Consider the following 13231-nt stretch of genomic DNA (forward strand, 5'->3'; position numbering starts at 1 on the left):
TTGAGCACTGTTCACGTGCCAGGCTCTGTGCTGGGGGCTGGAGAGGCCACAGTGGCTGAGACTTTAGTAGGGGAGCAGGACACCTTAGCTGAAAACGAGGTGCTCAGAGGTGGGGCCGGGCCCAGCCTGGCCATGCAGGATGGGCACATTACCCCCACCTGGGGAGGGGGTAGTTTGGTGGCCCCTCAGGATGATTATGGGGTGGGTGGGCGGGGGCGAGAGACATAGGCATTCAGGGGCACGGTCTGCTTGAGCCAAGGCACAGAAGCAGCCTGGAGCGTCAGGGGGCCAGCTTGGTGGGGTTGGAGCAGAGAGAGGGAGAGGACAAACCTGGGCGGGGACAGGGACAGAGATGGGGTGTGGCAGGCCAGGGAGTTTTTTTCACCTGGGTTCCTAAGGCTGCAGAAAGTTGGGGAGGCTTTCAGGTAGGGCAAGGAAGGACCTTATCAGAACTCGAGCTGGGTTATCCTGGTGACCGTGGGGGTAGGTGTGAGGGGACAGAGGAGGCAGGCAGAGCGGGACGTGCAGGAGCCCTGCTCGGAGAGGTCGTAGCCGTCGTCACCAGCAGAGGTGGCTGGGACAGAGAGGTTCCGGAAGGAGAAGGAGGTGACTCAGCAGGAAGGGGTGATGGAGAGATGAGGACAATCCCAGCTTCTGGCGCTGGTCTGAGTCACTGAGCGCTTCCCTGTTGGGGCCTGACCCCCCGACCCCTGGCAATGGGCCAGCAGCCAGCTGGAGGCGGGGAGGGAGGGGGGGCTCTGTTCTTAACAGAGCAGTTGATTCATTTGTCTGGTACCTTTGGCTCAGAGAGCCTGGTGCGGGAAGGGTGTGGCCCTGGTGGTGGGCCAGCAGGAGGGAGGGTGAAGGGCGCAGGCTCCATGGCCTCCAGGCTAGATCCGAGGGGACCCCCAGTGTTCCCAGGGCAGGGAAGTACCTGTCACCTGTGGGCACGCTCCTCAGCGGAGTGTGACTGTCAGTGCTCTTCGCCCATGGATTTGGCTTTGCTCTGGGGCCACAGATCCCAGGCCGCGTCTCCCACTCTCTCCGCCAGCGTTTTCAAAGACGGAAACCTTCCCCTGCCCTTCCCCTGCCCAGAGTTTTCTGGAAACAGCAGAACCACGGTCTGTATCGCCTTCCTCCAGCTCACATTAAATCAAACCAGATCTTTACGGGGCTTGCCGAGGAGGGAGCACCGTCACTCCCGTAGGAACCGAAATCGGGGACTAGTAAATTTCTGTCCACTTGTGCACTGGCCTTGCTCCAGGCTTACCCATGGTCGTTACGCTCTGGTCTCTGTTTTTCTCCTCATTACACGGGGGAAGAAGGCATCCTGGGCTCCCGCTCTGCCTCTGTTCCTGACACCCGGCCTGGTCGTGCCCAGTTGGGACACTCCATCTCTCCCTGTCCCTCTGCCTGTTAATCCAGTGCTCACTGCGGGCGGCCTGGCTACATGTTGCGACTATATGACTTAGACTGAGCGACCTCAACTCTCTGCGCCTCAGTTTCCTTCCTTCTTTGCAGAGTGGGGGGTGGTGACATTTGCCTCAAAGGGTTGTTGTGAGGGTTATTCGAGGTCCTATGTGTAAAGTGTTTGGCACAGGACCAGGTACCCGGCGCCGGACATGCTGGACCGGCCGCCTACCGTAAGGTACCAGGGACAGGGCGCACGGGACCAGGCACACCAGACCAAGCTCCCAGTGGGGTTGAGCTTCTGCTGTTTTTGCGGCTGTCGATTAGTAATGCCCAGGCCGGGGCGCGGAGGCTGAGGGATTGCTGGCTTGGGGAAGGGCTGCGAGTCCAGGAGCAGCCCAGGCGGCGCGTGTTGTAGGCGCTGAGGGAGGCCGGCCTGGTGGGAGCAGAGCACGTGAGGGCCAGGGCGGTGGAACCGGGGGTTGAGGCCGAGGCGGACCCCGTAGTACCTGCTAAGCAGCGACGGGGAATTGGAGCAAGAGTGCGCGGGGTGTGAGGGCGCCCCTGGCAGCTGTGCTCCGCACCAGGAGGCCAACCACGTAGGTGGAGCTGGTGGAGGTGGATGGAAATTAGCAGAACATTCTTGACACTGAGACCCAGGGGTCCTGTATTTCTGCCATCCGGGGGGCTTCCTGCAGGGGTTCCCACCCAGAGGGAAGAAATGAGCCCTCTACCAGAGGCTCCGAAACCTCAGACCCTGGCTCCAACCTCAGGCCTGGTGTCAGGCCCTTGGTGCTGACTCACATAATTGTAACTGGGCCGCCTTCGGCCCTGCCAGCTTCCCTGTGGGCAGCAGAGTGGACGGCTGGAGGGAGGCTGGGAGGGCCGACCCCCCCCCCCCCGAAAACTGTTCCCAAGCTTTAGTCTGTGGACGGCACCGCGAGCCTTGCTTTTTGCCAGAGTTGAACGTCAAACCTGTTTTGAGCTCTTTGCTTGAGGGTGTGTTTGCAGGTGGGTACCCAGGGGCCCTCTCTGCACTCCGGGTATTTCCCTGGATGTCCAGCAGAGGGCGCTCACCCACTGAATGTGGGATGCCGCTCTGTTACAGATCTCTGAGCACCCGCCCCCCCCGCCCCCCCCCACCTCTCAAAGGGTCCCTACAGGTCCCTGGTGCAGGTTCCTTGGTTACCTGTCAGCCTTTTGGCCTTGACTTTTATCAGCCTCGGATTTTAGGGGGTGTATCCCAGGGCGTTTGCAAAGCTGTATCGTAGTCCTCGATTCACGGAATTCACTGCCTATGAAAAATGATTCGAAATGATCATACAAAAGTCCCCTCCCCAGAAGAAAAATCACACAAGACAACTCACAGAGTGTCCTGAGCACCCGCACTGCCTCCATCAAGGAAACACCAGGTTCTGCTGAAACCTCACACACGAGGCATCCACGCCTGACCAGGGGGCTGTGGCACCGGAGGGTGCCACCACTGTGTCTAAGCAAAGGCCCCGGGGAACCGGGCCCGGGATTGAGGGAAGCCTTGTGCTGGGTCTTTAAACAGCCCATCCCACATGTGTGGGGTGAATTGGGTGGGGTGAGGGGGCCTGATGAATGTGCCATTAATGAGCCAAGTTCCACTGGGAATAATTCTCCCTTTGTGTCCCCAGCACCTCCCCAGCTGCTGCCTGTGCGGATCTCACTCCCCGAGCCTCAGAACATGTGTCTTTGCCTTCTGCCCCAGCTGGTGATGGAGTAGAAGCTTCCGCTCTCTCCTGCCAGGGTCTGGCCAAGGACTTAAGCAGGTACTGTACTAAACTTTCCCTCCACGGTTGCTGGAGCAGAGGGGCCTGGTGGTCTCTTCCCCCTAGGCCTTGGACTCAGCTGCCATCGGGGATGGCACCAGCAAGATGTTGACAATCTGGATCTGTGATGCCATGAATTTGGGCTGTAGCCGATGTGGAGTTTACCCCTGCAGGCAGGTGTCTGTGTCACCATGGGGATGTCCTTCGTGAGTGAGCGTATTATCAGGGGTCTCCAGAGAAACAGATCCAATAGGAGATATATATACATACAGACAGAGAAACGTATGTTAAGGACTTGGCTCATGTGAATCTGGGGAACTGGCAAGTCTAAAATCTTCAGGGGGCGGGGGGTGGTAGGGGCAGCAGGCTGGAGAGCCAGGGAAGAGCCAAAGCTGTAGCTCAAGTCTAAAGGCCATCTGCTGGCAGAATCCCTCTTCCTTGGGGGACCTCAGTTCCCATTTACTGATTTATTGACTCATTTATTTCTATCAATGTGGACTTGGGGTTATCTATTTTATACTTTGGGTTATAATAAAATAACACTTTATTCTTTTTTTTGGCCCAAAGTATCTTAGCTTTGGCCATTGGGCCATTCGTTGGCTCCCAGGGCTTTATGTTGAGGGGGTCCAGCAGCCCTGAGGCAGGATAGAGATACAATCAGATGTGCATTTTTGTTTTTATTTTTTTTAATGTTTACTTATTTTTGAGAGGTAGAACATGAGCAGGGGAGGGGCAGAGAGAGAGGGAGACACAGAATCGGAAGCAGGCTCCAGGCTCCGAGCTGTCAGCACAGAGCCTGACGCGGGGCTCGAACTCACAGACCGTGAGATCATGATCTGAGCTGAAATCGGACACTCAAACTGACTGAACCACCCAGGCGCCCCAAATTTGCATTTTTAAAGGCTCTCTCTCTAGCTGCCTGGCAGGGCAGGACTGGATTCTGCACTGACCAAGACTGTCCTGAGGCTCTGTGTCCTGCCCAGGGCCAAGACGAGACCAGGCGTGGCTGCGGTTAAAAACACCCTCCACTGCACCTGCAGACTTTGCTAAGTCCTCTCTCTCCCTGGCTGCTTTTAGCCACGGGGCTGTGGCCTAGATCCAGGGATCCAAATAAAACTTGTCTTTTCCCCTCTGGTGTGGGTCCCGGAGGTTCTCGACTTAAGTTTCAAAAACGCCCAGATGAAAATTTCATTTTGCTGAAATGGAAGTTGTTTACGAGCCTGGGCCGGAGAGCCTGAGGTCCTCGTTGGTCTCATGGTTTGGAGATACATCGTGCATCTGTTCCCATTTGCAGCCAGGCTTCTCTTGCTGGAGCTGGCGCGCCTTCTTTGTGTTTTCGCCGTGCACACGCGTGGTGCAGTCTCTCCCCGCTCCCCCCACCTCTGTGGTTTTGTCTTTTCCTCTTTGGGCTTGGAGGGGAGTGGCGGGGCAGTGAGGCCTGGTGTCTTGACAAAGAAGGCCCGGGGCACATCTTATTACCGAACGGACAGATGTTCTGTTCTTGCAAGCATGCTGGGCGGCTTCCTGCTGCCTCGTCCTGCTTCTAATGGCTGCTGTGGAAATGATGACACAACCCCACGTTTCCAGCGCAAATGGCTTTTCTCTGGGAATTTTCACACCCCCTCCCTTCCCCCATCCCCGTTGGTAATCATTAGGGCACAAGCCTTTGGGAGAACAGATGTGACTTTGAGAGAGGCCACGGGGAGGAGAGAGGGCTCCGTGTGCAACCCTGCCTGAAGCAAAGGGCTTGTCCTGGGAGGGACCCTGTCCACCGGTGGCTGGGCTTCTGGCCTTCCCTTCGCCTCCAGCCCTGCCCTCTGCAGCCTCCACACTCAGCAGACCCCCTGACCCATACATAAGAGCATTCTAGACAGCATCCTGTAGTGGTGAGCTCTAAGAGGCTGCAGCCAGGCAGAGACTCAATGATAAAGAATTTCTAGCAATACAAGTCCAAAGCCCTCACTCATGCCAAGGCAGCTACAGCTGACCACGGATTTTTGGAGCCTCTGGAGGCTTGTGGTAAAGAGCCTGGTATGTTGGTACCTGGGCCGGTGGGGGAGGAGGGGTGAACCTGAGCAAACAACATCCCTGTTCAGAACTGACTGACCTGCCTGTCGGCCTGCCTGGGACAGCTGTCCCGCAGGACTGGTAACTTGGAAGCCTGGCCAAGGGCTGCCTGGAAAGACCTGGAAGAAATGAGATTAAGAAGCAGCTTCCTGCAAGGAGGAAGTGATCCCATGCTGATGCAGGAGGCCCAGGGCATAACACCCCTGAGAAATGCCACCCCAAACTGCAGCCTGGGATTGGGGAGGGGGGGACAGGCAGGTGGCCTTGGTGAGATGTCCCCCGGGCCCTGCCTGCATCGGGCAGCCCCAGATTTCTCCACACTTCTCCCGGACTTGAGGGATTTTCCTGGCAGGAGCTGGACTGCGTGTCTCCCTCACCCCACCCGGGGTGGTACCCTCTTCCCCCAGGTTAGAGACGTGAACCCCTTCAAAAGTGTTCCACGCCCTCGCCCTCAGAGCCAGCACATGTGCGAGCTCCCAGCTCAGTGGTTAATTCTGCAGGTGGGGTCGGGACCATCCTCTGTGTTTTAAAGATGTCGGGTTGCTGAGGCTGAGGCTCTCTGGCAACAGGAGCTTCCCCGAGCGGACTCGGGTCTGACCCAGCTCGTTCCTTATTTACATATGCCACCTGTCATTACAGTCATTTTCCTGCCTGAAAGACCCACTTCTTCCAGGGCAGACCGGGCACGGGTATGCTGTAGAGCGTCACCCTCCTGGCGGGACCAGCACAGGCCATCCGAGTGGGGCTTCGGGCCGCTGGCCCGTCTCAGGAATGGGAACCGGGGTGGGGGCAGCTGGGCGGGCTTGTCCGGAAGCTGTACCCTGCTGGCTTCGGCCGAGGAGCACAGTGGAGGGAGGCCGCTTCTTCCCCAGGGGAGTAGGGAGAAGTTGGCCGCCTCCGTCTGGGCAGAGCAGGTGTGGAGGGGTGGGGCCAGAGACCCTAGCCCCATAGTTCTTTCTCCCTCTTCTGGAAAGGAGGGGTGGGCAGCCAGGCGGGGCTTCTCTGGAGTGCCCCCGGAGGAAGTGCAGAGCATCAGCTTTGTGACCCCAGCCGGACTGGAGTCCCGGGACCCCTAGGGCAGCCTGGAAGGGAGTCCGACCTGACGTGGGGTTCGGTGAGGAGCCAGTGAGGGCGTGGCCGGGGGTGCCCAGCACAGCTCCCAGAAGGTGGAGGGTTTCAGGGCAGCGGGGTCTGGGAGCTCCCCCTCCATTCCTGGTAACCCCCTTGGTCCCATGTTATGTTGGCTGCCGTGTGCTAGTTTTCGAGTTTGGCTTTTCTTCCAAGCCAAGCGTATGCCTTGGAGCCTCCAGCCCCAGCTGGAGGTGGAAAGAGAGGGGTTGCCAGCAGCAGGCCGGTCATGGACTGCCCGAGGGGAGGTGGAGAAATAGACCCGAAATCCAAGACAGGGCCCCAGGGAGGTGGGGTGGAGGAAGGGCTTCTCACCAGCACAGGCCTGGCTCAGGGCCCTTCCCCGCCTAGCATGGCTCCTGCCAGTGTCAGTTAGTCAGCTTCTCTTATTCTTTAGCTCGTGAGATGCAGTCACAGGCCTGCTACAGCAGCTGCAGGAAGTGATGAGTGCTGTCAGTCTAAGTGGATCATATAGTGGGGTCTTCCGCTTTATTTATTCGCCATATGTCCATCCATCCGCCCGTCCATCCATCCTCCCGCTCGGCATACACGTCCTGGGTTGATTCTGAGCCATATCCCGCGTGTGATGTGGTGCGGGGGGAGGAGCATAAAGCTGCAGAGACTTGCCTCTGGTCCGTTAATGAGCTGCGTGACCTTCGACAAGTTTCTTGACCTCTCTGAGCCGTCGTTTGCCCATCTTTAAAACCAGGCTAGTAGTACCCACATCTTGGAGGTAATTGTGAGGAGAAAATGAGGTATGTGAAGAATGTAGCTCAGGGCTTGACAAATGGGAGGCATTTAATTAATGCGGGCTCTCCCCTGACATCCATCAGTGCTGGGAGTGCTGGGGGAGAGGAGACGACACAGCAGTGATCCAGCACGTAAACTCTCCAACTGGCTGAGAACAGAAGAGCCAGAACAGAGTCTCCTCTGCCTAGAGGAGTCGGGGAAGCTTCCAAGGGGGAGGAGCCGTGTTTTCATGGGTTTTCCAGGTGTTTGCTGAGGGTGAAGAAGGAAAAGGTACTTCAGGGAGGGGGAGCTCTGTGTACCGCAGCCTCGGGGGGAGGTGGTGATGCCCAGCAGACTTAGGCAGCGGGTCAGGAGAGGCCTGGATGGACTGGAGGGGGCAACACAGGTGGTTGTGGGCCGAGTAGTGAGGTTAGCGGGAAGGGACACAGGCATGGCGGGCGGTGGCCAGGTTTGGGGGTGAGCCTGTAGCCAGACTGAGGAGTCTGCTGGGACCCACAGTGTGAAAGATTGTTTCCCCGGTATTTTTTTTTAATTTTTTAACGTTTATTAATTTTTGAGAGACAGAGTGCAAGTGGGGGAGGGGCAGTGAGAAAGAGAGAGAGAGAGAGAGACACAGACTCCGAAGCGGGCTCCAGGCTCTGAGCTGTCAGCCCAGAGCCTGACATGGGGCCTGAACCCACGGACCGTGAGATCATGACCTGAGCTGAAGTTGGATACCCACCGACTGAGCCACCCAGGAGCCCCAGATTGTTTCCCCTTTAAAGCAGGGGAGAGTCAGGACTGAGTTTGGGGGTGGGGAAAATCCCTGATGGCCAAGGGGAACCTGGATGGTGAGAAGAGGCTGGAGGTCACGGGGCCAGTGGGGGTTGGTACTGTGGCCGAGGTGGGAGGCGATGGTGGACTGAACTAGGGCAGTGGCTGTGGGGCCTGAGAGGCTCTGAATCTGTCTTTGCGGCTTTCATTCCCCCCTTCCTTCCTTCCTTTTGTCCTTCCTTCCTCCTTCCCTCCCTCCTTCCCTCCCTCCTTCCCTCCCTCCTTCCCTCCCTTTCTTCCTTCTTTCTTTCCTCCCTCCCTCCCTCATGTTTGTTGAGCTTCTGTTCTGTGCAGGCCTCACAAGCTGTTGCTGGGGATACAGTATTGACCCTGCAGACATGGGCCATACTTCTGAGGGGACTCTGCAGGGACAGCGATTCCTGGGCTGGGCTATGGTTCCAGGCGGGGGCTCCCAGGACCTTGGGCTTAGCACCGGCATTTCCTCCCTGTGCAGCCCAAGGCTGGGGCTCAGGAGGGCAGGGGTGTAATTCTCCATGGGGCTCAGGAGGGCAGGGGTGTAATTCTCCATGGAGCTCAGGAGGGCAGGGGTGTAACTCCCCATGCAGTTCCACCCAGCATGCAGTCCCAGCTTTTCATGTCCTGGCTACAAGGCAGAGGACGGCCGGCTCTTTGGGGATGCCTTGCCCACTTTGTGCCCCGAAATAGTGCCCCTTCTCCTGACTTTAAAAATCCATCTCATTGAGCATCCTTGCCTGGTGGCTTTGCAAACCATAGGATCCTGTGACCTTTCTCAGGTTTAGAAAGATGGGGGCTTCCCTCCCTCCCCCTTTTTATTGTCCCCATTTTAAAGATGGGAAAACTGAGGCCCAGTGAGGTCAGGACCTTGCCTGAGATTACAAGGTCTGAGAGCAAAGTTGTGGTGGGAACCGTTTGGGTCAGGTGTCTCAGCAGACTCCTCCTCCAGGGAGCCTGCCCAGCTTCTAACTCCTCCTCCTGAACGAGGAGCTCTGGGCTTGGTATCCCTGGATGCTGTGAGAGTCGTTGAGGCAGGGACACTGAGTACTCCCCGGGACAGAATGACTTCTTGCTGTTCCGTGAAACAGCACAGCAGCAGCCGCAGCGTGTATTGAGCGCTTGCTGTATGCCTGGCATTGCTATACTAAGAATATTTTGTATGTTATTTCACTTACACCTTGCAATATCCCCGTTGGTGGGCAGGTCCTGTTGATTTTTACTGCACAAATGAGGAAACTGAGGATCAGAGGGGTTCAGTAACTTCTCTGAGTCAGTTTAAGGATTCAGGCAAATAAGAAATTTCCCCTATTATCCATTAATCTTTCTGAATTAGGTGAGTGAGGAAGTGAGTTTAATTCAAACCTCATTCCTGGGCACCCCACCCTCCCTTCCCCACCAAAATGACACACGCGCAAAGCAAGACTTGTCGATGGGGGGGATGGGGGGTGGTGGAGCTGAGGTCGGGAAGCTGAGGGGTGTGGCTCTGGGCTTTGCATGTGACAGCAGTGGGAAGACCTAGGCTCATTTCCGTGATTCTCCGTAAGCTCTGGCCTCAGTTGGAGAGAATTTCAGTTTTGGTCTCTCTCTGTGCCCCTGATTTCGGGTCTGTCCACCCAGATATCCACCCATCCCTGTGTCCGCATAGTGGCCAAGAGCCTCCCATGTGCCCAGCTATGGGCTAAGCACTGGGCATTCCGTGGGGCATATGGGAGTTGTGGCCTCAGCCCTCCAGGAGCCCACCTTGCCCAAACTTGTTTCCTAAGGAGAAACCGGATGCTAAGGACGCTGGGGGGTGGGGGGTGGGGTTGCTACCCTGGGGTGAAGGGGTGAGAGCAGGCCCCTCTGGTCAGCTGCTGACCTCCCAGAAACAAAGGAGCCACGCTGTGTTGGAGAGCAGAGGCATGTTCCCAGGCTGGGCAGTCGCTGCACCGTGGAAATGCTCATGCGAAGGAGAAACCCTTCATCTCTTTGTGGATTAGTAACTTCAAGAGATGCAAAACCATGTAAATATAGTGGGCGCGTATTCTGCGTCAAAACTGAATATGTACCCGGCCTCTGAAAGCTGGCTAGGAAACCCGGTGGTACCTCTCACACGTGCTTCCTTAAAGTCAGCGGATGAGGCAGGAATTGGGTCGGTCTGTTGTCAGGGAAAGATTGTCTTCATGTGGACAAATCAGTTCCTGAAAATCTGAGTATGTCGGGAAAATAATCCCTTATCTTCAGACACAGTTACAGGCTAATTGCATCCAGCGACGACTAGACAGGGTGTGGATGGAATTACACCGACAGGCCCGCTGGGAAGGTTATGAAAAGAGGGAATTATTTTTAGGGCTTGGTAACGCACACACGCGCGTGCACACACACACACACACGTCTGTGCACACTCACACACACACACAGCGCACAGCACACGCCTCAGACGCTATGCTAATTATGCCATCAGTAGGTGCTCACGATGCTATTTCTGGCCCTGCCGTTCTGGATTCTGTTCTGTCACGGAGCCTTGAGTCAGCAGTTCTGGTCCTCGGCGCCTGGCTTTGGCTGCACCGCTCACCATGAGGGCAGCCCCATGGCAGGCTCCGTGTCACTGCTCCTCGGGCACGGAGAGTCGTGCCCCCTCGGGCCAGCCGCCCTGTGCCCTGCCTAGCGAGGGGAGCTGCTGCTGGGGAGCCACGAGGACCCACTCTCTGCTCACAGTGAGAGAAGAAGCGAGGCACTTGGAGCTTCTGGCTGCACCCGTTTGTGTTTTCATCTTGGGAGCGTTTCCACCCCGACCGGCCTCTTCGGAGCCCCGGGCAGGACCCCTCTCCTGCTGCAGGTGGCGGGGCCTGAAGTTCGCAACCTCTCTCACCAGTCTGGCTTCAGAAACCAGCCTGCTGCTGATTTGGGCAGCTGGGAGATCCCTGCTCTGCTTGCAACTGAATGTTTCTCTTCAAAGGCCTCTCTTCCCTGGTACCAAGTAACCTCTAAAACCTTAAGCTTAAGCTCTAGAGGAACTCAGTGGATTAACACATCAACATTCAAACCAAGTACAGTATTTACTCTCTCTTAACAGGCACTGAAAAGTGCTTATGGAATTTTCTGTTCTTGGAAAGATTTCCCCGAGAAGAAGGAGGGGTAACACTGGTGATGTTCTTGATCTGGAGCAGAGGCAGTCACCTCTGGCCCAGGCAAGTCCACCGTTTCTCTCTTCCCGGGTCTGAGCGAAACTTGACGTGGTGTCTGAGGGCGGGCTTGAACTTTGGAGGTCAGAGTTTTATTTGGCCCGATGGCCACCTTGGGCCACCCTGTTTGTTTTTGCCTGTGATCTTAAACCTAGCGTATACCGGCAGTTATAGGAACAACCTGGATTATCTAAAGACAACTGTTACCTGAGAAAGGCCACATAAAATGCATCCGCTTAAGTCCAAGTTGTATGGGAATAGCGGGGAAAAGGCTTAATTGCGACTTTACCTTGAAAAAAAAACCACGTGAAAAATTACGAAAATGGCTTATTTTATATTTAACAAGATGTAGGCTTTCCTTTTTTTTAAGATGTAGGCTTTCATGATAGTCATATGTTAATATTTAGAATGAACAAAGAGTTCTGCCCCTATTATTCTGACAGGTTTTCGGGGCTGTGTTCTCACCTCACATTTGACTCTTGCTGCTGAAGCCGAGACCCTTCTCTGTAAATACGCAGGGGCTTAAACAGTTTTCTGAAGGGCTCCTCTCAGCTCCTTGATCTTGACATTGCCTCTCTGAAGCCGCCTTCTTCACCTTCCTGAGTGTCTCTTCTTCAGTCGTTCACAGAATGCCGTTTGTCACGGCTTCGGGTGGCTTTTGAGCACTTCCGCGGAATCGGGCTCAGTGACTTCACGGTGTCCTGCATGTTTTGCTACATTTACGGCTTCCTCTGCGCTTGGTGGCATCGTGCTCGCACCGACAGTCACTGAGAGACGAGCCACACAGGCTCCCTTCCCTCTTTGAGGGGGATTGAGGCTCCAAGGCATTGTTTCGTTGGCGGAACACCCTCGTAACGCTGACCTTTGCTTCCTCTTCTAGAACCGTGTTGCCGTGACAACATGGATGGTGGGGACCCTCTCCGAGGGATGGGGCAACTTGAAACATATCCTCTGCGAACCTCTTCGCTTTCTGATGTTCCCGATTGCTGGCGGGGGGGAAGCCGAGTAGCTGCTGCTTTGCTCGTGGAAGCAGGCTTTGAAATTGGAGGGGTGTTGTTGAAGGCGTGGGCCACCATATTCATGGGCTCTTGGCAGAGGACCCACAGGAAAGAATATGTTGAGAGTGTCAGTCATAGAAACACCTGCTCATCCGCGGAGTGACTTTTGTTTTTTTGAACTTAGTGGGTGTTGTGAATTATGTAACGGATCGTGATCATTTCCCTTTTTGCTTTGGCTGTTGGGAGACTGCAACTTATTCCAACAAGGGCTTCAGGAATAACCTTACCCCCTCTGGCTTTTCTACCCCTTTTCTACCTGAGTTTCTTCTTCCTCCCTCCTTTCCTTTTCTTTCTTTCTTGAGTGGGGGGGAGCAGGGGAGGGGCAGAGAGAGAAGGAGAGAGAATCCCAAGCAGGTCTTGCACTGCCAGCACGGAGTACTATGTGGGGCTCAAACCCACGAACTGTGAGATCATGACCTGAGCTGAAACCAAGAGTTGGACGCTTAACCAGCTGAGCCACCCAGGTGCCCCTCTTTTTTGCTCCCTTGAATTGGAAGCTTAAATCCTTTTTGAAATTAGGTAGAGCGGGCACCAGGGTGGCTCGGTCGGTTAAGCATCTGACTCTTGATTTCAACTCAGGTCACGATCGCACGGTTTGTGAGTTTGAGTTCTGCATCCTGCTGGCTCTGTGCTAACAGTGCTGAGCCTGCTCAGGATCTTGTCTCTCTCCCTCTCTGTTCCCCCCTGCTTGTGTTCTCTCTCTCTTTCAAAATAAATAAACTTAAAATTAATTGTTTTTAAATTACGTAGGGTATGTTTTCCAGAAAGTTTATCTCAGGAGCATCTCCTACAACTTCCATCTCAAAAGAGCTGAATGGATTTGGTAAAGGAAGAAAGGTGTTTTTGGCTCTTATTTCGTCGTCTTGGATGTGCATTGTTTGCCACTAATTCCTTTCTCATGTGATGAGACTTCTTGGCACTAACTTAAGTTTTTCATAGCCCCTGAGGTTTCCCCCATCAGCCTGCCTTCCTTCTTGTAGGAATCAAAGATTAAAATTGCAACCTGCATTCTTCATTTAGAAACAAAAGCGAGTCCCCTCTCTCTTGACCGATTTCTAGCTCATTTTGG

General features: G+C 55.3%; 1 protein-coding gene across 16 annotated transcripts in view; it reads left to right on the forward strand.

The window, feature by feature from the left end:
- TACC2 (transforming acidic coiled-coil containing protein 2) overlaps positions 1–13231 on the forward strand; it is a 212722-nt gene that overhangs the window by 111180 nt on the left and 88311 nt on the right. For 12 of the 16 annotated variants that reach the window (XM_043597739.1, XM_043597742.1, XM_043597746.1 and 9 more), the window contains one exon: positions 3072–3206. The exons of the other annotated variants lie outside the window; for them this stretch is intronic. In XM_043597739.1, coding sequence (XP_043453674.1) covers positions 3072–3206 — 135 coding nt within the window. The remainder of the gene's footprint in view (positions 1–3071; positions 3207–13231) is intronic. 16 annotated transcript variants of the gene reach the window in all.

Source organism: Prionailurus bengalensis, chromosome D2 (genome assembly GCF_016509475.1).
Source record: "Prionailurus bengalensis isolate Pbe53 chromosome D2, Fcat_Pben_1.1_paternal_pri, whole genome shotgun sequence".
Lineage (NCBI taxonomy): Eukaryota > Metazoa > Chordata > Mammalia > Carnivora > Felidae > Prionailurus > Prionailurus bengalensis.